Source organism: Palaemon carinicauda, chromosome 30 (genome assembly GCF_036898095.1).
Source record: "Palaemon carinicauda isolate YSFRI2023 chromosome 30, ASM3689809v2, whole genome shotgun sequence".
Taxonomy (NCBI): domain Eukaryota; kingdom Metazoa; phylum Arthropoda; class Malacostraca; order Decapoda; family Palaemonidae; genus Palaemon; species Palaemon carinicauda.
The window spans coordinates 93,612,489-93,637,158 of NC_090754.1; the positions used below are offsets into that span (position 1 = coordinate 93,612,489).

The 24,670-nt window shown below is 37.3% G+C and overlaps 1 protein-coding gene across 2 annotated transcripts in view; it reads right to left on the bottom strand.

Moving 5' to 3' along the window:
- LOC137623356 (uncharacterized) overlaps positions 1-24,670 on the bottom strand; it is a 547,933-nt gene that overhangs the window by 150,050 nt on the left and 373,213 nt on the right. For both annotated transcript variants that reach the window (XM_068354184.1, XM_068354185.1), the window contains 2 exons: positions 24,438-24,515; positions 18,807-18,884 (listed from right to left, as the gene is read on the bottom strand). In XM_068354184.1, coding sequence (XP_068210285.1) covers positions 18,807-18,884; positions 24,438-24,515 — 156 coding nt within the window. The remainder of the gene's footprint in view (positions 1-18,806; positions 18,885-24,437; positions 24,516-24,670) is intronic.

The following is a 24,670-nucleotide window of genomic DNA, read 5'->3' on the forward strand; positions in this document are numbered from 1 at the left end:
GCTTTGGTGAAATGGCTAGGAGGGCTTTGGTCCCTGTGAAATGGCTAGAAGTGTGGTGGAAAATGGCTTGGAAGACTGGTGTGAAATGGCTAGGAGAACTTTGGTGGGAAATGGCTAGAGGGCTTGGGTGTGAAATGGCTAGGAGGGCTTTGGTCCCTGTGAAATGGCTAGGAGTGTGGTGGAAAATGGCTTGGAAGACTGGTGTGAAAGGGCTAGGAGAACTTTGGTGGGAAATGGCTAGAGGGCTTTGGTGTGAAATGGCTAGGAGGGCTTTGGTCACAGTGAAATGGCTAGGAGTGTGGTGGAAAATGGCTTGGAAGACTGGTGTGAAAGGGCTAGGAGAACCTTGGTGGGAAATGGATAAGAGAATCTTGGTGGGAAATGGCTAGAGGGCTTTGGTGTGAAATGGCTAGGAGGGCTTTGGTCACAGTGAAATGGCTAGGAGTGTGGTGGAAAATGGCTTGGAAGACTGGTGTGAAAGGGCTAGGAGAACCTTGGTGGGAAATGGATAAGAGAATCTTGGTGTGAAATGGCTAGGAGGGCTTTGGTCACAGTGAAATGGCTAGGTGTGTGGTGTGAAATAGCTTGGAAGACTGGTGTAAAATTGTTAGGAGGGCTTTGGTGTAAAATGGATAAGAGAATCTTGGTGTGAAATGGCTAGGAGGGCTTCGGTGTGAAATGACTAGGAGTGCTCCGGTGTGAAATGGCTAGGAGGGCTTCGGAATGAAATGACCTGGAGAATCTTGGTGGGAAATGGCTAGGAGGGCTTCGGTGTGAAATGACTAGGAGGGCTCCAGTGTGAAATGGCTAGAGAGGGCTTTATTGTGAAATGATTAGAAGGGCTAGGAAGTGGGAGGGCTAGGATGTGTGTGTGTGTGAAATGGTAGGTCTTTGGCTAGTATTAGTACTATTCCTCATCATCTCTTAAGCTACATGAACATACCTTGGAATTACCTTTGAATTTTGAAAATGCCGCAGGTCGGTGTTTCATGAAACCTTGCAAACAGGTTTGAATCAGATTATTGTTCCCTCTAATACATATCTAAAGTTTCAGAAGTCCCACTCCCACTCCTTGATCCTTCCCCTACCCAATTTGGAAAGATTTTTTTAAAAAATTAAGGGAACGTTCATATGACTGAGCCTCCCTCCCCATCTGCCCCCCTCCCTCTTCTGGTATCAGTATTTGCCATACTCCTCACCACTGAAAGGCCAAAGGGCCCATGGAGTATATATCTTGCTTTTGACTAGAACCACTGTTCATTTAGGCTGTTCATGAGCTTCCCATGTACAGAACTCGTTCATTCTTTTGCTGGTTTAATGAGAGAAGAAGACTGTTAACTTGTTTATGTTGTATTGTCAAAATGCTAGACGGCGTGCCATGGTGAATATGTTCAGTCCAATTTGATTTCCTTGAAAACTTGTCAGGGTAGATTCTGTCTTGTCAGTTCTAGTCATGATTAATAATTCAGACTTGTTAAAGCCTCAAATGATTTCAAATTTTTGATGTTTCATGCTTTTATGAATATGTGAAATTCAGTTTAAAATGTATTTTCAAAAATCTTTAATCTTGAATTGTAGGAGGTTGTGATGTCAAATTGAACAGGTTTCTGTTATGTATACATTGCAATTTCAGTATCGAACTATGTCAAATTTGTCATGCATTGTGTAAATTGAATATTTCTGTCAAGATTGTGATTTAAATGTGTCCAAGAATATGTGGGTTTTCATTGTTAATGTGCAATTAGTAACTGTGTTTTAAGATTTTTCAATTTTATCTGTCAATGAAAATCAAAAGGTTTCCAGCTTGATTAATTTAGTTTTAAACTTTTAGATAATTCTTTTAAAAAATTGGTGACATTGTCTAGTCATGCATTCCAGTGCTTTCTATTACACTGAGATACCTGAGCCCTCTGAAAAGGGGTCCAGCTGGGATTATAAATGTCCCAAGATATCTGATTCCTACTGTTTCCGTTCACGACATGAAGAAGGGCTAAAGAACTGCTGTAGTCATTTTAGAAGAAATGTGTAATACATTCTTGAATATATTGTTGCTGGTATAGTTTTAGTTGTTAGTGTTTTGCTTGGGAGTTACTGGCAATGTTGATTAGGGGAATTAAGGCCTTATTACAGTCCTTGTTTATGTAATTCAGGATCAGGTAACCTAGTTTAGGGAATGTTTATACAGGGTTAAATTATATGGCTTCAATTTCATTTAGTTTAATCTGCTCTTGGTTAAGTATGTCTAAAATTTATGCATGATTTGGCAAAGGGGTCCAAACTGAAGCCTTATTACAGTCATTGTTTGTGTAATTCAGGATCAGGTAACCTAGTTTAAGGGAATGTTTATACAGGTCGTAAATAAGGGTTAGATTATAATTGTTCAATTTAATTTAGTTTAATTTGCTCTAGGTTTATATACATACATACATACATATACCATGGCACTTCCCCCAATTTTGGGGGGTAGCCGACATCAACAAAGAAACAAAAACAAAAAGGGGACCTCTACTCTCTACGTTCCTCCCAGCCTAACAAGGGACTCAACCGAGTTCAGCTGGTACTGCTAGGGTGTCACAGCCCACCCTCCCACATTATCCACCACAGATGAAGCTTCATAATGCTGAATCCCCTACTGTGGTTTATATGTTTTTAAAATTTCTCCATGATTTTTCAAAGTGGTCCAAACTGAAGTTTGACTTTTTATGATTAGATTTTATATATGTACAATGATACTGATGTACAGGAATGTATCTTGTGTAGTAATTTAAAAAAAAAAAAAAAAGAAAAAAAAACCTCCTCTGAAGTTTTATACTTTTTTTCATGCGAGGAAACTTTATAATTCAGAAATGTTAGGCATAATCTGATAAGCCTCTGAAGCTTGTACCAAATATTAAGTGAGAGCGTTGGTATGATATTGTAATAGATTATATAACTCGCCAATTTCTTTTGATTTTACTAACACTGGATTTGAATTTACAATTTAGGTTGTTCACGTATAACAAGATCTTAAGTTCTACGCTATTCTTGCTAGACAGCTAAAGCCAGAAACTGTTTAATTAACTGAAAGCTTGATGAACTCTGATCTGCTTATGCTAAAGTCCCTTACGTTTAAATGCTAATATATTCAAGATTAACGTCACAAACTGTTGATTAAAATTGTCTAAAACTTTAGTTAACTTACGTTTATGCTGAGTAAATGTATAGCAACTTAAGGTAATCTAAAACTAGAAGTTAGTGCATTTAATATTCAAAGCATTTTATAAGAATTTATTTTTTAGATATTTCAATGTCTTAACAAAAAGGTGGTAAAATAGAAAACAAGCCTTTAAAAGCTAGTTAAGCTGGAAATATAGAAATAAGATACAGAGGAGGTATTTAGAAACTTTGAGATGCTTTTTCATGCGGAGATTGTTTCAAATGTCTGCGCTTGCATTCATTTTAATGTAGATATTACCATAATCTTCAAAGTAACTTAAGGGGAAAAAGTCAGTTTTTCACTGTAAATTAGCAAAAATTTTTAAATGTAATTTTGACGATTGGTTCAAGACTTAAGCTCTGAGAGTGCGCCACTTAATGTTGCTGCTCTACCACTTAAAATCAAACCTCTGATATTGAATTTAGGAATTAATTGATGCAAGACAATGCATTCTTTGTACATCAGTAAATTTGTAACAAGCAAGGAACGAGTGGTTGAATGAAGTCTGGTGTAAGTGTTAACGAGGAGGATCTAGTTATAGTTTCATACTAGTGTTGTCTTTAGTGAAAATTAGTTAAATTGGGTGCTGATTTTAATAGATCTGTGTAAATTTTATCTTTGTGAGACACTTGGATTAGTTTTTTCTCGGGTTAAGTCAAGGTTAGCAAGAAATCTATTCCCCAGGTTAACACCAAAAATTTAATCTAGATTATACTAAATCATAGGAAATTCAGTTTGAATAGTGAGATTGGGGTAAATTTTTTTCAGTAGGCAACTCTAAACATTTATTCTATTTCATAAAGGACAATTTAAGTTAGTCTCCTTGCATAATTGGCCAAACGGGAGTTTCAAATCAAAGGGTTTTGAGAATAATGTAAAAATAATCCTGGTGCCTAAATTTATTTCATACTTGAATCCTAGATTTTAAAGATTTTCGTAATGAGTAATTAAATGCATATAGGAAATATCTAATCCACCAGTTAATCATTTCAAAGTAATTTCACAGGTCTTTGTTTTAATTCTTTCAAGATTGAATTTAAAGTTTTTCGATAGCAAATCAACTCATACCAATGATATCCCGAAAGAACATTTGACAGAGAATCTCTTTTTGCACTGTTTAATCGGTGGTTCAGTTTACCAGATTGGTATATCCTAATTATTTTTATCTATAGATTGTCAAAATTATATTACATTATTTTATTAATCTTTGATATTAACTTTTTACTCCCAGGCTATTTGGAAATTTCCAACCCTTAACCCCTAGGGGGTTATTTTTTTCCCAGCACATTTTGCAATATATTTTTCTTAAATTGCTCTAACAGGCTTAATTTTTATCATAGAGAGGTCAAGTTGGTCTCATTCTCTTGGAAAATGCCTGAATTTTCTCAAAAGATTATCAAAAATATGCAATAAAAATTTTTTAAAGCCTTTTTTTGCAAGGACGTACCGATACGTCCATGGGGGTAAAGGGATGGCTTTTGTGAAACGTACCAGTACGTCCTTTGGGGGCAAAAGGGTTAACTTTTTACGTGGCCACGTTAAGATGAGGCGACAGGCAAGGTGTCGAGTGTTAGATATGCAGATATAGAAATATCCTTTTTTAATATGAAGGACAAGCTTAAGGTTTTTTCAAACAATTCGTTTTTAAAAGGGACAAGTTTCAGGTTTGTGCTTTTACCATAAGCAATGAAATTTACAAATGATACCTATTGTATAAGATACTTTATAATTCTGATTTTTTTTCAAATTTCTTTCAATAAATGGAATTAGTTTTTAATGAAAGAGTAAAGCCATTAGTTCATGCCATTGAAATATAGACACTTTGCAAGTCTTGGGATTGATTCTTTTCAAATCAAATTTCAGTTATCTTCAGGATTCATGATAGTCCGATAACTTTGACAGTAATTTTATGATGAATTTCTGATAATTAAACTTAAATTTAAATTATATTTATATCACATATGTTTTAACCCTTTTACCCCCAAAGGACGTACTGGTACGTTTCACAAAAGCCATCCCTTTACCCCCATGGACGTACCGGTACGTCCTTGCAAAAAAATGCTATAAAAAATTTTTTTTTCATATTTTTGATAATTTTTTGAAAAAATTCAGGCATTTTGCAAGAAAATGAGACCAACCTGACCTCTCTATGACAAAAATTAAGCCTGTTAGAGCAATTTAAAAAAAGTATACAGCAAAATGTGATGGGATAAAAATAACCCCTTGGGGGTTAAGGGTTGGAAATTTCCAAAGAGCCTTGGGGAAAAAGGGTTAAGGTAACTTATTTTCTAAAGTATTAAAAAATCTACCGACTATTAAGATCCTAAATACGAAGTTTATAATGCTAAAGGTATTCCGAATAATTCGAAATCTCCTTAAGCTTGTTTGTGGTTTAATAAGAGATGTTCAGGAGCAGGTAATAATAAAGGGATTTTGACGAAGGAAAAATCTATTTCTGGGCGAGAGACCCGTGTCGCCCAGTGAAATGCTCCTTTAGCACCATTTCTAAGGTATATAACTGCTATATATTACCAGAGAAAAAATTGCATAGGGATGCCAGGTTGAACCCAGCTCGCTCACCTTTAAAAGGTGTCGATAGTTCAGGAATAGGTAATAACAACAGAATTTATTCAGGACTGGGCGGTTGGTGTGGCGTGTGAGATTGACTGGTTTTCATCAAGTGGGCATACTGTTCTATTAGTTGCTGTACCTGTATGACAGGAATAAGTACTAGGCAACGTGACAATTAGGTAAAATCTAGGCCTCCTGTTAGTTTAAGGGGTTTTCAGCTCGTACATAGGCCTCCTGTTAGTCTAAGGGTTTTTCAGCTTTGTACATAGGCCTCCTGCTAGTTTAAGGGTTATTCAGCTTTGTAGGTAGGCCTACTGTTAGTTTAAGGGTTTTTCAGCTTTGTACATAGGCCTCCTGTTAGTCTAAGGGGTTTTCAGCTTCGTAGTAGGCCTCCTGTTAGTTTAAGGGGTTTTCAGCTTTGTAGGTAGGCCTCCTGTTAGTTTAAGGGGTTTTCAGCTTTGTACATAGACCTCCTGTTAGTTTAAGGGGTTTTCAGCTTTGTAGGTAGGCCTACTGTTAGTTTAAGGGTTTTTCAGCTTTGTAGGTAGGCCTACTGTTAGTTTAAGGGTTTTTCAGCTTTGTAGGTAGGCCTACTGTTATTTTAAGGGGTTTTCAGCTTTGTACTTAGGCCGACTGTTAGTTTAAGGGGTTTTCAGTTATATTGGTAGGACTACTGTTAGGGTTGTTTAGCTTTCAAGAAAATCTTCGATTAGGTTCTCTCCACGTAGCTTTCAAAAGGGGTCTTATTTGAGAATGTATTACACATGGAACTAAATTGACTTTTGTGGTCCACGTGCAAGGTTAATGTGTACTTCGGTCCGATCTGGCTATCTGCTAGGAGGAGTAGTAAGGATAGTCAGGGCAGTGGTTTGCACGTGTCTTCTCCTTTACCCGACTCAATCATGCACATGAAATGGGACGGATGAGAGATGCCTTTTGGGCAGTTGTGGTTCTTGTCTGCTTTTGAGAGAGCAAAAGGTTTCTGGAGTAATCGATCGTGGTGGAATTGCACTATAAGACAGACGAGGTCTCCACTCCCTCCAACCATGTTTTCACTTAATGGTCGTTTCTAAACGAAACTTTGGATTTAAAAAGATATCCCCTTACTTCTTAATTGCTTAAAATGTAAAGAAAACTATAGAATACTATAATATTATCTTGAAAAAACATAATATTCCTGGCATATTTTAATTCACAATCATTGCATTAATGTCTGTAAGATTTTCAATAAAAGATTTCAAAAGTGAAGGAAATGGAAAGCATTCAAGGGCCTGGTGACTTTGTCCGTTCAAAAAATGCTTGACTAGTCGTTTGTTACCAGGTGGGAAGGGGTGGGCCTTGGTGGGCTTTCCATTTCCTTCTCTTTTTTTATTGAAAACTTAATTAATTTACACAATCATGACACTTGTAACCTCAAATGTTGAACTTCAAACTCACTCCAACGTTCAGAAAATCAAAGAAATCGAATTAATTCAGTGTCCCATGTTATGAGATCTGAAGTGTTCGTCTTCTACGACTGTCGTTGGCCGAGTTTGTTAGAAATTGGGGTTAAAGAATTTGATATTAGCTTGTCATTGACTTTGTAATGTATTCATATTTATACTTAATATTGCTATTGAGTCTATTGAAACCTACTCTGTGTATGACAACCAATCTTCTACAATAAAAATCTTGATCGAAATTTATTGGTTTTTCTTAATTCATAATTTGTTAACTTAAAAAAATCAACACAAAATAATAGTCAACTATGCTTAAACCCAGAGTTAAAGTAACTGAGAAAATTTAGAGATAACTGAATTTGAGGCTATGAATTATTGATCAAAATCTATTTGTTTTTCTAAGTTCATAATTTACAAACTTGATTTTAACACGAAATAGTCTACTCTTAGTTGACTATGCTTAAACCCAGAGTTAAAGTAACTGAGAAAATTTAGAGATAACTGAATTTGAGGCTATGAATTATTATCACATGACTTAAGAGTTGTCAGGAATGAATATACTTTGAGAATTGGACCGAACATCTCATTTTGATAATACTAACATACCAAGAGACAGTTTATATTTCTCTCGCATCACCAGTGGAAGAGTGAACGAGCTTTTTCCATGGGAAGGGAATAAACCAGTCTTATATTGAACACTTGTGGTTTATGAGAGTTGAAAGCAAGGTTTATACTCCATGAGCTCTCTGGTCTTTCAGAGGAGAGAGAATGCAGGTATTCACTGGAACCGGAAGTGGGAGGGGGGCGGCTGGGGAGAACACTCGGGCATATGAACGTTAGAATAAAGAGAATACTCCAGGGTGCTGAAAATTTTATATTTTAAATAAAAAAAATTTGTTTTATATTATGGATGTAAAATAAATTTTATAAGTTATTTTATTTCTTTTATTCACACCTTTAGGTTGATAAATTATACAGTACATTGTGATAAACTTTACAAAATTAGTCCAAGTTTTACTGCTCTCCTACAGTTGACTACTGTATCTTCTATTCATACAGTATTACTGTATCTTCTATTTATGCATTACTACTGTATCTTCTATTTATTCATTACTCTGTATCTTGTATTTATAAAATTCTACTGTATTTTGTAATTTTGATCTGAAAATACAGCTGTTTTAACAATGAAAAATGCAGAAAAGACATTAGCCATGTAAAGTGCAAGAGACTTGAAGTAAAATACATTATAAAAGACATCTTGAGGCATTCAAGGCTAAGCCATGAATGTTTTTTTATGTCTTTTATAACATATTTTACTTCAAGTCTCTTGCACTTTACGTGGCTAATGTCTTTTCTGCATTTTTCATTGTTAAAAGAGCTGTATTTTCAGATCAAAATTACAAAATACAGTAGAGTTTTATAAATACAAGATACAGAGTAATGTATAAATAGAAGATACAGTAGTAATGCATAAATAGAAGATACAGTATTAATGTATGAATAGAAGATACAGTAGCCACATATAAACAGAAGTCAGAAGCAATGCCTAAGCAGACAAAACAATTCCAATATAAAAAAAACATTACCGACAGCAATTGAAATACTATTCATAATTAATATGCAACTTAACAATTTTACCCCCAAAGGACGTACTGGTACGTTTCACAAAAGCCATCCCTTTACCCCCATGGACGTACCGCTTCGTCCTTGCAAAAAAATGCTATAAAAATTCTTTTTTTCATATTTTTGATAATTTTTTGAGGAAATTCAGGCATTTTCCAAGAGAATGAGACCAACCTGACCTCTCTATGACAAAAATTAAGGCTGTTAGAGCAATTTAAAAAAAATATACTGCAAAATGTGCTGGGAAAAAATAACCCCTTGGGGGTTAAGGGTTGGAAATTTCCAAATAGCCTAGGGGTAAAAGGGTTAACAATTTATAGAGTACAATTGGCATTTAACGAACACTTGTCTGACTATATTATTTTTCTTGAATGACAACTGAAAGTGCAAATGAAAACAGTTCTGATTATGTTGATTCTAAGCAATGTCAGCATGATATGTTGCCACCACAAGAGAAATAGAATTTTAAAACAAGAGGGTTTTCTTTAATAGTGTTTCAAGCACTGATGTTTTTTGAAGTTACCTAATAGTGACATACCTCAAACCAGCAAGAAACAAACTCGCCCCCTTCACTTCCTATGCTTAAAACATCTTATTCAACTTTAACTTTTGAACATTTCTTTCAGCTAGTAATGTTCATGATTATTCTCCACCCAAGGAAACTATTTTGAAAGCTGCCCTCTCCAAAAAAAACGAAATTAAAGTTATTTCCTATACATTTCTTCATTTCAAATCTAAACTATTTGATAACCGAAAATTTCTCAAAACTTTCACAAAGACTACCAAGAGGTATGTCATCTCTAGACTGCCTTTCTTGAGCAAATCCATAAACTATCCCTTTTAGTCTCATTAAAAGCTATACCTACTTCAAGCACTGTAACTTTTATGTCCCATCCATATACCAAGGCACTTCCCCCAATTTTGGGGGTACCCGGCATCAACAAAGAAACAAAACCAAAAAGGGGACTACTCTCTACGTTCCTCCAGCCTAACCAGGGACTCAGCCGAGTTCAGCTGGTACTGCTAGGGTGTCACAGCCCACCCTCCCACATTATCCACCACAGATGAAGCTTCATAATGCTGAATCCCCTACTGCTGCTACCTCCGCGGTCATCTAAGGCACCGGAGGAAGCAGCAGGGCCTACCGGAACTGCGTCACAATTGCTCGCCATTCATTCCTATTTCTAGCACGCTCTCTTGCCTCTCTCACATCTATCCTCCTATCACTTTTATGTAAGAATAAATTAATCATGAAGTCTTTTATAAATATACATTTCTTAAAACTTGCCCTGAACTTTTCATCTTAAAATCACGTCCTGATAAACATCTGCATTTGCTTTCTGGTAATTCATGTGGAATACCATATACTGTAAATAATAAACTTAATTACACAAACGTTTTACCTAATTTATAAACCAGCCCTAACTTCAAACCTTTTAACCCTTTTACCCCCAGGCTCTTTGGAAATTTCCAACCCTTAACCCCCGAGGGGTTATTTTTTCCCCAGCACATTTTGCAGTACCGGTATATTTTTTTTAAATTGCTCTAACAGCCTTTTTGTCATAGAGAGCTCAGGTTGGTCTCCTTCTCTTGGAAAATGCCTGAAATTTCTCAAAAAATTATCAAAAATATGAAAAAAAAAAAAAATTATAGCATTTTTTTGCAAGGACGTACCGGTACGTCCATGGGGGTAAAGGTCTGAGTTTTGTGAAACGTACCAGTACGTCCTTTGGGGTAAAAGGGTTAAAAGGAACTTCTGAGAAGAAAACAAGCAGAGAATGATGAACAAAAATACCGTCTTAACTTTGAAATTAAAATACACCACTAATATGCAATTTCTATCTGGCAATATCAGTAGTTCAACAGATCTCCATCAGCTACCATTATGTAAACAGGACTTCAAAATTGCTTTGATAATTTAAAACAACTTTACTTTCATTCTCACTGGCTTATGGCATTACATATTAACCCTTTAACCCCCAGGCTCTTTGAAAATTTCCAACCCTTAACCCCCAAGGGGTTAATTTTTCCCCAGCACATTTTGCAGTATATTTTTTTTTTAAATTGCTCTAACAGCCTTTTTGTCATAGAGAGCTCAGGTTGGTCAAATTCTCTTGGAAAATGCCTGAAATTTCTCAAAAAATTATCAAAAATATGAAAAAAAAAATTTTATAGCATTTTTTTGCAAGGATGTACCGGTACGTCCATGGGGGTGAAGGGATGAGTTTTGTGAAACGTACCAGTACGTCCTTTGGGGGTAAAAGGGTTAAAAACTAAAGTCTTTCTCAATTCATTCCCAGATACCTAGATTGAAGCTTTAATCTTCCTTATGTCTCCCATAAAGTCACTTGACCTACATTAGGCAACTAGCGATGTGAACCAGATCATTACATTGCTTAAAATCACTTATTTTTGCACAAAACAGTGAAGTCATTGTAAGGCTTACTATGCAAAACTAACACCACAAAGAACATAAAGTTCAGGACAATTTCACAGCTACTTTGAACAAGGATCTTACGTGTGACTGCAGTAATGTTCCACAAAAGACGTTTCTTTTAAAAATTTACTCATGTTTCTATTAAAAGGAACTTCTGAGAAGAAAATAAGCAGAGAATGATGAACAAAAATACCGTCTTAACTTTGAAATTAAAATACAACACTAATATGCAATTTCTATCTGGCAATATCAGTAGTTCAACAGATCTCCATCAGCTACCATTATGTAAACAGGACTTCAATATTGCTTTGATAATTCAAAACAACTTTACTTTCATTCTCACTGGCTTATGGCATTACATATTAACCTTTTAACTTCCAGGCTATTTGGAAATTTCCAACCCTTAAACCCTAGGGGGTTATTTTTTTCCCAGCACATTTTGCAGTATATTTCTTTTAAATTGCTCTAACAGCCTTAATTTTTGTCATAGAGAGGTCAGGTTGGTCTCATTCTCTTGGAAAATGCCTGAATTTTCTCAAAAAATTATCAAAAATATGAAAAAAATATTTACAGCATTTTTTTGCAAGGACGTACCGGTACGTCCATGGGGGTAAAGGTTTGAGTTTTGTGAACCGTACCAGTACGTCCTTTGGGGGTAAAAGGGTTAAAAGGAACTTCTGAGAAGAAAACAAGTGGAAGATGAACAAAAATACCGTCTTAACTTTGAAATTAAAATACAACACTAATATGCAATTTCTATCTGGCAATATCAGTAGTTCAACAGATCTCCATCAGCTACCATTATGTAAACAGGACTTCAAAATTGCTTTGATAATTTAAAACAACTTTACTTTCATTCTCACTGGCTTATGGCATTACATATTAACCCTTTAACTCCCAGGCTATTTGGAAATTTCCAACCCTTAACCCCCAGGGGATTATTTTTTTCCCAGCACATTTTGCAGTATATTTCTTTTAAATTGCTCTAACAGCCTTAATTTTTGTCATAGAGAGGTCAGGTTGCTCTCATTCTCTTGGAAAATGCCTGAATTTTTTAAAAAAAATTATCAAAAATATGAAAAAAATAATTTTTATAGCATTTTTTTGCAAGGACGTACCGGTACGTCCATGGGGGTAAAGGGATGGCTTTTGTGAAACGTACCAGTACGTCCTTTGGGGGTAAAAGGGTTGAAACTTATCAAATTAAGAACTCGCTAGTCTTAATGTTATACGGACTGATAAAGGTTTTCAAGTATAAAATTATAAATGAAAAACATTAAAGACAAATAGTCATGCAGAAACTTGTCAATTTCTTAATGAATTAGATAGATGGATTCGACAGGATTCTCTTTAGCAATTATTTAAACAAAGATAGCTATGGGATCAATTCTTGCACTACAGTACAGGGATAGACGATGCGAATTTAAACTAATTTCAACATGGAAACCAACTTCGACATAGCGAACTTCCAAGATTTTAGTTAGGTCACCTAAAAGTTATCGAACAGAAGTGATAAAACAATATGACAGAAATAAGCTAAACTCAAAATGAAAGTGGATCCATTTAAACTTTTAAATAAACTATAAACAAAGTCTAAATGGGATGAGTTATGAAAGCATAAGAATACTTAAGGAATGGCCTGAAGTTACAGTTCCACAAATTTTAAAAGATGCACATAATAAACTTTAGATGTTAAAGCGTGAAACACAAAGCTAATAACCCAGCAGTCACACGTACTGATAACTTGTTTAAAATAGTTACATAAATTCACAGATAATATTACTCATTGACAAAAGTCTAGAGCAGGAATGTCAAACTCAAAATCCTTTCGAGGGCTAATCATGCACATGACTATGGTCTCGAGGACCATAAAAAATTGGTAATCATTTACTGGCAAAACTGAAGATTAAAAGTCTATTTGCTAGTCATCCTAGTTTACCAAAAATACATTTAGGTTCACTTTAACCCTTTTACCCCCAAAGGACGTACTGGTATGTTTCACAAAAGCCATCCATTTACCCCCATGGACGTACCGGTACGTCCTTGCAAAAAAATGCTATAAATTTGTTTTTTTTTCATATTTTTAATATTTTTTTTGAGAAAATTCAGGCATTTTCCAAGAGAATGAGACCAACCTGACCTCTCTATGACAAAAATTAAGGCTTTTAGAGCAATTTAAAATAAATATACTGCAAAATGTGGTGGGGAAAAAATAACCACTTGGGGGTTAAGGGTTGGAAATTTCCAAAGAGCCTGGGGGTAAAAGGGTTAAAGAAATTAATACAAATTTTAAGACTTAAATATGACTGGTTAAAAGTAAATGATAGTCAAATTCAATTCTTTCGATGAAAAGATTTAAGAATGAACCACTAAATAAATTTGGTCGAGGACAAGAAACATATCGCCACATAAAAAGTTGAAGATTCGGCTTGGTGACAGCAGTTGTTGAGGGTCCAGGAAGATTATTTTTCTAAAATTCCTCTTTTCGTGCCATGGGTTCTTCAATCCTGCGAAAAGAAAATTGAAATATCAGTTTGACATACGGATGGATATTCTACTACTCGACAAAATTTTCTGGACACTAATACAGCTAGAGATCTATAGAATGAAGGGCCCACTTATTCTAATAAATTAAATCTCTAGTCTTGGGTAGTGCCATAGCCTCTGTACCATGGTCTTACACTGCCTTGGGTTAGAGTTCTCTTGCTTGAGGGTACACTCGGGCACACTTTTCTATCTAGTTCCTCTTCCTCTTGTTCTCTTAAAGTTTTTATTGTTTAAATAGGAAATATTTATTTGAATATTGTTACTATTCCTAAAATATTTTATTTTTCCTTATTTCCTTTCCTCACTGGGCTATTTTCTCTGTTGGGGCCCTGGGCTTATAGCATCCTGCTTTTCCAACTAAGGTTGTAGCTTAGCATTTAATAATAATAATAATAATAATGAAGCACTCGACTAATACCCAGGAAAGTCTTAAATCCATTCTCATTTTCCAATCACCTTTACATCAAAATTCTTTAAACCTATATGCTGATCGCCTACATATTTACTGACCAAATCCACTGAATTACAACCTAAGATGTAAAGATGTTCAGCTTAATTGTATGGTTAAACTATGGACTCGAGTCTCTTGCCTAGCTGTAACATTGATACTTCTGCGAATCTATCCCATATCAAGCCATAAAAATTTTCCAATAAAACAAAGGGACATCTGTAATCTAAATCCATTGAACCTACAGTTACTCAATGTTGACATTTTATTATTATTATTATTATTACTATCCAAGCTACAACCCTAGTTGGAAAAGCAAGATGCTATAAGCCCAGGGGCTCCAACAGGGAAAAATAGCCCAGTGAGGAAAGGAAATAAATAAATGAAGAGAACAAATTAACAATAAATGATTATAAAATAAGTAACAACGTCAAAACAGACATGTCATATATAAACTATTAACAACATCAAAAACAAATATGTCATAAATAAACTATAAAAAGACTCATGTCCGCCTGGTCAACAAAAAAGCATTTGCTCCAACTATGAACTTTTGAAGTTCTACTGATTCAACCACCCGATTAGGAAGATTATATTTATCCAATGAATAATCTACCATACTTAGGAGTGTGACTAAAGTGGCACACATTAGACACATGGTTCTAACCTAGCCCACTGGATAAAAAAGGGATTTTGACATAGGAAAAATCTATTTCTGGGCTCGACCTGTGTCGCTCCATGAAATGCTCCACTAGCAACATTTGTAAGGCATAGTTATTGCTGAAAATACCAGAGAAAAAATGATACATGGAATCCCGGGCATAAACCTAGCTCGCTCACTCTTCAAGTGTCGGTATAGAAAACTGAGGTGTGATTGAACCACGACCATAGGTCCCTCACCAATTATTATTATTATTATTATTATTATTAAATGCTAAGCTACAACCCTAGTTGGAAAAGCAGGATGCTATAAGCCCAGGGGCCCCAACAGGGAAAATCGCCCAGTGAGGAAAGGAAATAAGGAAATAAGGAAAAATAGAACATTTTAGGAATAGTAACAATTTTAAAATAAATACTTCCTATTTAAACTAAAAACTTTAACAGAACAAGAGGAAGAGAAACTAGATAAAAAAGTGTGCCCAAGTGTACCCTCAAGCAAGAGAACTCTAACCCAAGGCAGTGTAAGACCATGGTACAGAGGCTATGGCACTACCCAAGAATAGAGAACAATGGTTTGATTTTGGAGTGTCCTTCTCCTAGAAGAGCTACTTACCATAGCTAAAGAGAGTCTCTTCTACCCTTACCAGGAGGAAAGTAGCCACTGAACAATTACAGTGCAGTAGTTAACCCCTTGGGTGAAGAAGAATTGTCTAGTAATCAGTGTTGTCAGGTGTATGAGGACAGAGGAGAATCTGTAAAGGATAGGCCAGACTATTCGGTGTCTGTGTAGGCAAAGGGAAAGAACCGTAACCAGAGAGAAGGGTCCTATGTAGTACTGTTTGGCCAGTCAAAGGACCCCATAACTCTCTAGCGGTAGTATCTCAACGGGCGGCTGGTGCCCAGGCCAACCTTCTACCTAGACCTCTTCCTCATCAACATCCCCCGGAAGGAACAACGAGGTGCCGTCCTACACCCGTCTACTGCCTCCAACTACGACTATCCTTCCCCACCCCTACACCTCCCCACCCCCTTACTTCATTCCTCCACAGCACCAGCGTTGGTCAGACGTGTTTTGCTTTGCTCTGTGTTGTTTTGTGTTTTTGAAGATGTCCGACGTCTTAAAGATCCTCTATTTTTGGGTGAGATAACCATGTCGTGCTGATGGAAGTTCCCTTCGGCAGCTTCCTACCGTATAATATTTCTGCGAGTGATATTACAAGAGAATTACCGTCAGGTATCACAGGGTTCCAACCCCCGGAAACGACTATCTGAAGATATCGTGTATAATCAGGGACGTATCTTAAGATAACCATAGATATCTGCACCCCAAACAGACCTTACCTTACCCAGTCTAATCCACTAGGAGGAAGGATAAGTAAGGAGCCGTTTTATATCCTATCACCTTCCAGTGCCCCTATACGTTCCTGCTTCTCATTCCTTTGAACACAGCTGATGGCTACATTGTAGTTGATTTTTGTGGGCACTTTTTCACAGTTTTTTTTTTAAGAATTTTAGTTTGGAATGGCTTCCTCTTCTTCGTCAAAGTTGAGTATTTACCTCTTTGCCTTTATTTATGCTCATTTTGGTTTCATTCCCTTTTGAGACTTCTTTTTTTTTTTTTAGCTTTTGCTTAGAGGAAGCCAAAGCGCTGCCATTCCTGCTAGCATGGCGTCGGGCTTAGTCACCGATGGCCTCTTATTTATCGTGTTTAGTTTAATTTTATGGGTAAGTTTCACGTTAGCTAGTTTTTGTCCAGCACTTTGCTGCAGTAGAGGGGCTTGAGTGTCTCAATGATGGGCTGGGCAATGGCAGTGGGGTAGTTTATCCACCCTGGCAGGCCCAACCATACCGCTAAGGCCAGTTCTGAGAGACCAGACCAAGACTGGACCCCTATAGGCCTTCTCCTTTATTTCAGATAGGCAAAGGCTAGGAGAAGGAAAACTCCAAAATCAAACCAAACCAAACAAGACCCCAACGGCGGAGCTTCCCAGCGCCCGCGGAAGAGGGCAATGCCTATCGGGCAGGCAACAAGGCGGGCCTTGACATAACAAGAACCCGGCAGCCCGATGCAACCAACATCGGAGAAGCCGCCTGTCTCATATGTCTTGAGCCGCGGTGAAAACGATGTGGGCCGAGTGTGCGCGTGGCCGTTGCAAAGTCACGACCACCCAAAACAATATACCCAGCTACTGGCATTCTGTCGTTTCCTCCACCCTTCTTCTGATAGGAGGCTGATGGCTAACGACAGAACCCAATACTCGGACACGAGTGGGCGCCGACAACAATGCTAAGGATAAAAATACTGATTTATGGGATAACCCAAATAGCCTCAAAAGATTCAACCTATTATGTCATAACTCCTAGATTAGGTTACTCTACTAACCATAAACCTTTCTATATTATTATTATTATTATTATTATTATTATTAAATGCTAAGCTACAACCCTAGTTGGAAAAGCAGGATGCTATAAGCCCAGGGGCCCCAACAGGGAAAATAGCCCAGTGAGGAAAGGAAATAAGGAAATAAGGAAAAATAAAATATTTTAGGAATAGTAACAATATTCAAATAAATAATTCCTGTTTAAACAATAAAAACTTTAAGAGAACAAGAGGAAGAGGAACTAGATAGAAAAGTGTGCCCGAGTGTACCCTCAAGCAAGATAACTCTAAGCCAAGGCAGTGGAAGACCATGGTCCAGAGGCTATGGCACTACCCAAGACTAGAGAACAATGGTTTGATTTTGGAGTGTCCTTGAGATATCTCTACAGTAACATAAACTTCTTGGTAATTTACACATATTCAAATGCTTAGTTCATGGAAATTCAAATCCGATATATAACTAACAATAGGACAGCCCTCTTCAGTATAAGAAATAAAAAATTAAGAGATATGATCAGTGCACAGCTAGACTAAATGGCACACAAGATCTTGAAATAAAAAATAATCAAGACAAACTTTATACAATATCAAAGAAAAATTAGTTTAGTGCAGGTCACCATATGCACAGTAATTATAACAAAGCAATTTATTTGAATCAAATATCAAAGACATTATATAGATACATCAATATCCTTCATAATACAGTAAAAAAAGAATTACAGTAGTCCTAGGCTTTCTCCTGTATTTCAGATAGGCAAAGGCTAGGAGAAGGAAAACTCCAAAATCAAACCAAACCAAACCAAACAAAACCCCAACGGCGGAGCTTCCCAGCGCCGGCAGAAGAGGGCAATGCCTATCGGGCAGGCAACAAGGCGGGCCTTGACATAACAAGAACCCGGCAGCCCGATGCAACCAACATCGGAGAAGCCGCCTGTCTCATATGTCTTGAGCCGCGGTGAAAACGATGTGGGCCAAGTGTGTGTGCATGGCCGTTGCAAAGCCACGACCACCCAAAACAATATACCCAGCTACTGGCATTGTCATTTCCTCCACCCTTCTTCTGATAGGAAGCTGATGGCTAACGACAGAACCCAATATAGTACTCGGACACAAGTGGGCGCCGACGACAACGAGTCTTAGTTCACTGGCATGCTAAATCCTACCTCGCAATGATGATCACACAAACACTTTGGAATCATGAATGAAATCTTTGAATTACTCTCCATAGTTGATAGTTAAAGCAAATTACTATAGTCAATTTCTTTTACCGACTCGCAGTGGTGCCCTTTTAGCACGGAAAAGTTTCCTGATCGCTGATTGGTTAGAATTATCTTGTCCAACCAATCGGCGATCGGGAAACTATTCCGAGCTAAAAGGGCACTATAGTGGCTTTGTTCTCATCTAGCATATTACCCATGATTAAACTTTCCATTGTGTCCATTATCTTTGGAAGTTAAAATTGTGTCCATTATCTTTGGAAGTTAAAAGTATCCTGTTACTCTCACCTGCAACTAAATGGTTTTAGTTTGATCCTCAGGGATGCAGTTAGAAGCTCGTCCGTAACTTCCCGGTTAAAACAGCATCTGTAAAATTCAAATTTAATCAGCTACATACAAAATTAAAAGTCACTAAAGATCGATCCATCTGGCATGCAATACAAGGGAAAATCGAGCATTATCGTTTGAGCTACCTTGGAAAATCCCAAATAGAATTCCTCTAGGAGAAGGACACTACAAAATCAAACCATTGTTCTCTAGTCTTGATTAGTGCCATAGCCTCTGTACCATGGTCTTCCACTATCTTAGGTTAGAGTTCTCTTGCTTGAGGGTACACTCGAGCACACTATTCTATCTAGTCTCTCTTCCTCTTGTTTTGTTAAAGTTTTTATAGTTTGTATAGATATTTATTTTAATGTTATTCTTAGCATATTTATTTTATCCTTGTTTCCTTTCCTCACTGGGCTATTTTCCCTGTTGGAGCCCCTGGGCTTATAGCATTCTGCTTTCCCAACTAGGGTTGTAGCTTAGCAATTAATAATAATAATAATAATATCCTATGTATATTCCGCAAATATTATCCATCATAGACTAGGTTTAACTTTATAGGAGTTTTGTGTAAGAAAAAAATTAGATTTTGACTTTCTTACTACATGTTCATGACATCAATATCTGAATTTAACCCTTTTACCCCCAGGCTATTTGGAAATTTCCAACCCTTAACCCCCAGGGGCTTATTTTTTTCCGAGCACATTTTGCAGTATATTTTTTTTTAAATTGCTCTAACAGCCTTAATTTTTGTCGTAGAGAGGTCAGGTTGGTCTCATTCTCTTGGAAAATGCCTGAAGTTTCTCAAAAAATTATCAAAAATATGAAAAAAATAATCTTTATAGCATTTTTTTGCAAGGACGTACCGGTACGTCCATGGGGGTAAAGGGATGGCTTTTGTGAAACGTACCAGTACGTCCTTTGGGGGTAAAAGGGTTAATATTTATCTTATTATTTCTCTTAGTTCATCTAGTTTAATGTTTATATTATTACTTCCCCAATCAATTACGATAAATACGCCAATCCTGTTTACGGATTCAATAAATTGAGTAGTATTCAACCTGAAGACCAAATGGAAACCATTATCTAATTCTCACATTTATAACTAGGGAAATTTAGATTTATCACCAGCACATTACCATACTACAAAAACACTAACACTAATGAATTAAATCATTTGCATGAAGCACTCGACTAATACCCAGGAAAGTCATAAATCCATTCTCATTTTCCAATCACCTTTACATCAAAATTCTTTAAACCTATATGCTGATCGCCTACATATTTACTGACCAAATCCACTGAATTACAACCTAAGATGTAAAGATGTTCAGCTTAATTGGATGGTTAAACTATGAACTAGAGTCTCTTGCCTAGCCGTAACATTGATACTTCTGCGAATCTATCCCATATCAAGCCATAAAAATTTTCCAATAAAACAAAGGGACATCTGTAATCTAAATTATTATTATTATTATTATTACTATCCAAGCTACAACCCTAATTGGAAAAGCAAGATGCTATAAGCCCAGGGGCTCCAACAGGGAAAAATAGCCCAGTGAGGAAAGGAAATAAGGAAATAAATAAATGAAGAGAACAAATTAACAATAAATCATTCTAAAATAAGTAACAACGTCAAAACAGACATGTCATATATAAACTATTAACAACATCAAAAACAAATATGTCATAAATAAACTATAAAAAGACTCATTTCCGCCTGGTCAACAAAAAAGCATTTGCTCCAACTTTGAACTTTTGAAGTTCTACTGATTCAACCACCCGATTAGGAAGATTATATTTATCCAATGAATAATCTACCATACTTAAGAGTGTGACTAAAGTGGCACACATTAAACACATGGTTTTAATCTAGCCCACTGGATAAAAAAGGGATTTTGACATAGGAAAAATCTATCTCTGGGCTCGACCTGTGTCGCTCCATGAAATGCTCCACTAGCAACATTTCTAAGGCATAGTTATTGCTGAAAATACCAGAGAAAAAAGGTTGCATGGAATCCCAGGCATAAACCTAGCTCGCTCACTCTTCAAGTGTCGGTATAGAAAACTGGGGCGTGATTGAACCACGACCATAGGTCCCTCACCAATTAGACCTCTTCCTCATCAACATCCCCCGGAAGGAACAACGAGGTGCCGTCCTACACCCGTCTACTGCCTCCAACCACGACTATCCTTCCCCACCCCTACACCTCCCCACCCCCTTACTTCATTCCTCCACAGCACCAGCGTTGGTCAGACGTGTTTTGCTTTGCTCTGTGTTGTTTTGTGTTTTTGAAGATGTCCGACGTTTTAAAGATCCTCTATTTTTGGGTGAGATAACCATGTCGTGCTGATGGAAGTTCCTTCTGACAACTTCTACAGTATAATATTTCTGCGATTGATATTACAAGAGAATTACCGTCAGGTATCACGGGGTTCCAACCCCCGGAAACGACTATCCAAAGATATTGTGTATAATCAGAGGCGTATCCTAAGATAACCATAGATATCTGCACCCCAAACAGACCTTACCCAGTCAAATCCACTAGGAGGAAGGATAAGTAAGGAGCCGTTAAACATCCTATCACCTTCCAGTGCCCCTATACGCTCCTGCTTCTCATTCCTTTGAACGCAGCTGATGGCTACAGTGTAGTTGATTTTTGTGGGCCCTTTTTCACAGTTTTTTTGAAGAATTTTAGTTTGGAATGGCTTCCTCTTCTTCATCAAAGTTGAGTATTTACCTCTTTGCCTTTATTTATGCTAATTTTGGTTTCATTCCCTTTTGAGACTTAATTTTTTTTTTTTTAGCTTTTGGTTAGAGGAAGCCAAAGCGCTGCCATTCCTGCTAGCATGGCGTTGGGCTTAGTCACCGACGGCCTCTTATTTATCGTGTTTACTTTAATTTTATGGGTAAGTTTCACGTTAGCTAGTTTTTGTCCAGCACTTTGCTGCAGTAGAGGGGCTTGAGTGTCTCAATGATGGGCTGGGCAATGGCGGTGGGGTAGTTTATCCACCCTGGCAGGCTCAACCATACCGCTAAGGCCAGTTCTGAGAGGCCAGACCAAGACTGGACCCCTATAGGCCTTCTCCTTTATTTCAGATCGGCTAAGGCTAGGAGAAGGAAAACTCCAATATCAAACCAAACCAAACCAAACAAGACCCCAACGGCGGAGCTTCCCAGCGCTGGCGGAAGAGGCCAAGGCCTATCGGGCAGGCAACAAGGCGGGCCTTGACATAACAAGAACCCGGCAGCCCAATGCAACCAACATCGGAGAAGCCGCCTGTCTCATATGTCTTGAGCCGCGGTGAAAACGATGTGGGCCAATTGTGTGCGCGTGGCCGTTGCAAAGCCACGACCACCCAAAACAATATACCCAGCTACTGGCATTCTGTCGTTTCCTCCACCCTTCTTCTGATAGGAGGCTGATGGCTAACGACAGAACCCAATACTCGGACACGAGTGGGCGCCGACGACAATGCTAAGGATAAAAATACTGATTTATGGGATAACCCATGTACTGTAGCCTCAAAAGATTCAACCTATTATGTCATAACTCCTAGATGAAGATACTCTACTAACCATAAACCTTTCTATATTATTATTATTATTATTATTAAATGCTAAGCTACAACCCTAGTTGGAAAAGCAGGATGCTATAAGCCCAGGGGCCCCAACAGGGAAAATAGCCCAGTGAGCAAAGGAAATAAGGAAATAAGGAAAAATAAAATATTATAGGATTAGTAACAATATTCAAATAAATATTTCCTATTTAAACTCTACTAACTATAAACCTTTCTATATTATTATTATTATTATTATTATTAAATGCTAAGCTACAACCCTAGTTGGAAAAGCAGGATGCTATAAGCCCAGGGGCCCCAACAGGGAAAATAGCCCAGTGAGGAAAGGAAATAAGGAAATAAGGAAAAATAAAATATTTTAGGAATAGTAACAATATTCAAATAAATATTTCCTATTTAAACAATAAAAACTTTAAGAAAACAAGAGGAAGAGGAACTAGATAGAAAAGTGTGCCCGAGTGTACCCTCAAGCAAGAGAACTCTAACCCAAGGCAGTGTAAGACCATGGTACAGAGGCTATGGCACTACCCAAGACTAGAGAACAATGGTTTGATTTTGGTGTGTCCTTGAGATATCTCTACAGTAACATAAACATCTTGGTAATTTACACATATTCAAATGCTTAGTTCTTGGAAATTCAAATCCGATATATAACTAACAATAGGACAGCCCTCTTCAGTATAAGAAATAAAAAATTAAGAGATATGATCAGTGCACAGCTAGACTAAATGGCACACAAGATCTTGAAATAAAAAATAATCAAGACAAACTTTATACAATATCAAAGAAAAATTAGTTTATTGCAGGTCACCATATGCACAGTAATTATAACAAAGCAATTATATTTGAATCAAATATGAAAGACATCCGGTAGGCCCTGCTGCTGCCTCCGATGCCTTAGATGACCGCGGAGGTAGCAGCAGTAGGGGATTCAGCATTATGAAGCTTCATCTGTGGTGGATAATGTGGGAGAGTGGGCTGTGACACCCTAGCAGTACCAGCTGAACTCGGTTGAGTCCCTTGTTAGGCTGGGAGGAACGTAGAGAGTAGAGGTCCCCTTTTTGTTTTTGTTTCTTTGTTGATGTCGGCTACCCCCCAAAATTGGGGGAAGTGCCATGGTATATATATGTATCAAAGACATTATATAGATACATCAATATCCTTCATAATACAGTACAAAAAGAATTACAGTAGTCCTAGTCTTAGTTCACTGGCATGCCAAATCCTACCTCGCAATGATGATCACACAAACACTTTGGAATCATGAATGAAATCTTTGAATTACTCTCCATAGTTGATAGTTAAAGCAAATTACTATAGTCAATTTCTTTTAACGAGGCGCAACCGCACCAACTCGCAGTGGTGCCCTTTTAGCACAGAAAAGTTTCCTGATCGCTGATTGGTTAGAATTATCTTGTCCAACCAATCAGCGATCAGGAAACTATTCCGAGCTAAAAGGGCACAGCTGCGAGTCGGTGCAAATCTGCCTCACTAAAAAAAATTTACTGTAGTGGCTTTGTTCTCATCTAGCATATTACCCATGATTAAACTTTACATTGGGGTAGTTTGTAGCGCTACGGCCAAGCGTCCTAATTTGCTTATTATCGCTCCGACTGTTATCTTGTATAGAATAAAAACGTTTGGAAATGGTCTACTGATCTTAAATATGTTGTGTAAGGGGGGGTCCGGGGGGCCGCAGCCCCCTGGGTAACGACACGGCTTTTAGCATAGGTTAGGTGGGTTTTTTAAGTTAGCTTCTCCCGTCGTACTCGTAGGTAAGGAAACTGTTGTGTAAGGGGGGGGGGGGGAAGCCCCCCTGGGTAAGGATACGGCTTTTAGCATAGGTTAGGTGGGTTTTTTAAGTTAGCTTCTCCCGCCAAAATCGTTTTTAGAACGATGGCCACAGTTCAGAATATTCCCGTTTTCTACGGGATCTGGCCGTCACCCTACAAAGGCTCCTTACATTGTGTACATTATCTTTAGGAGTTAAAAGTATCCTGTTACTCTCACCTGCAACTAAATGGTTTTAGTTTGATCCTCAAGGATGCAGTTAGAAGCTCGTCCGTAACTTCCCGGTTAAAACAGCATCTGTAAAATTCAAATTTAATCAGCTACATACAAAATTAAAAGTCACTAAATATTGATACATCTGGCATGCAATACAAGGGAAAATCGAGCATTATCGTTTGAGCTACCTTGGAAAATCCCAAATAGAATTCCTCCTATGGTAAACAGCTCTTCTA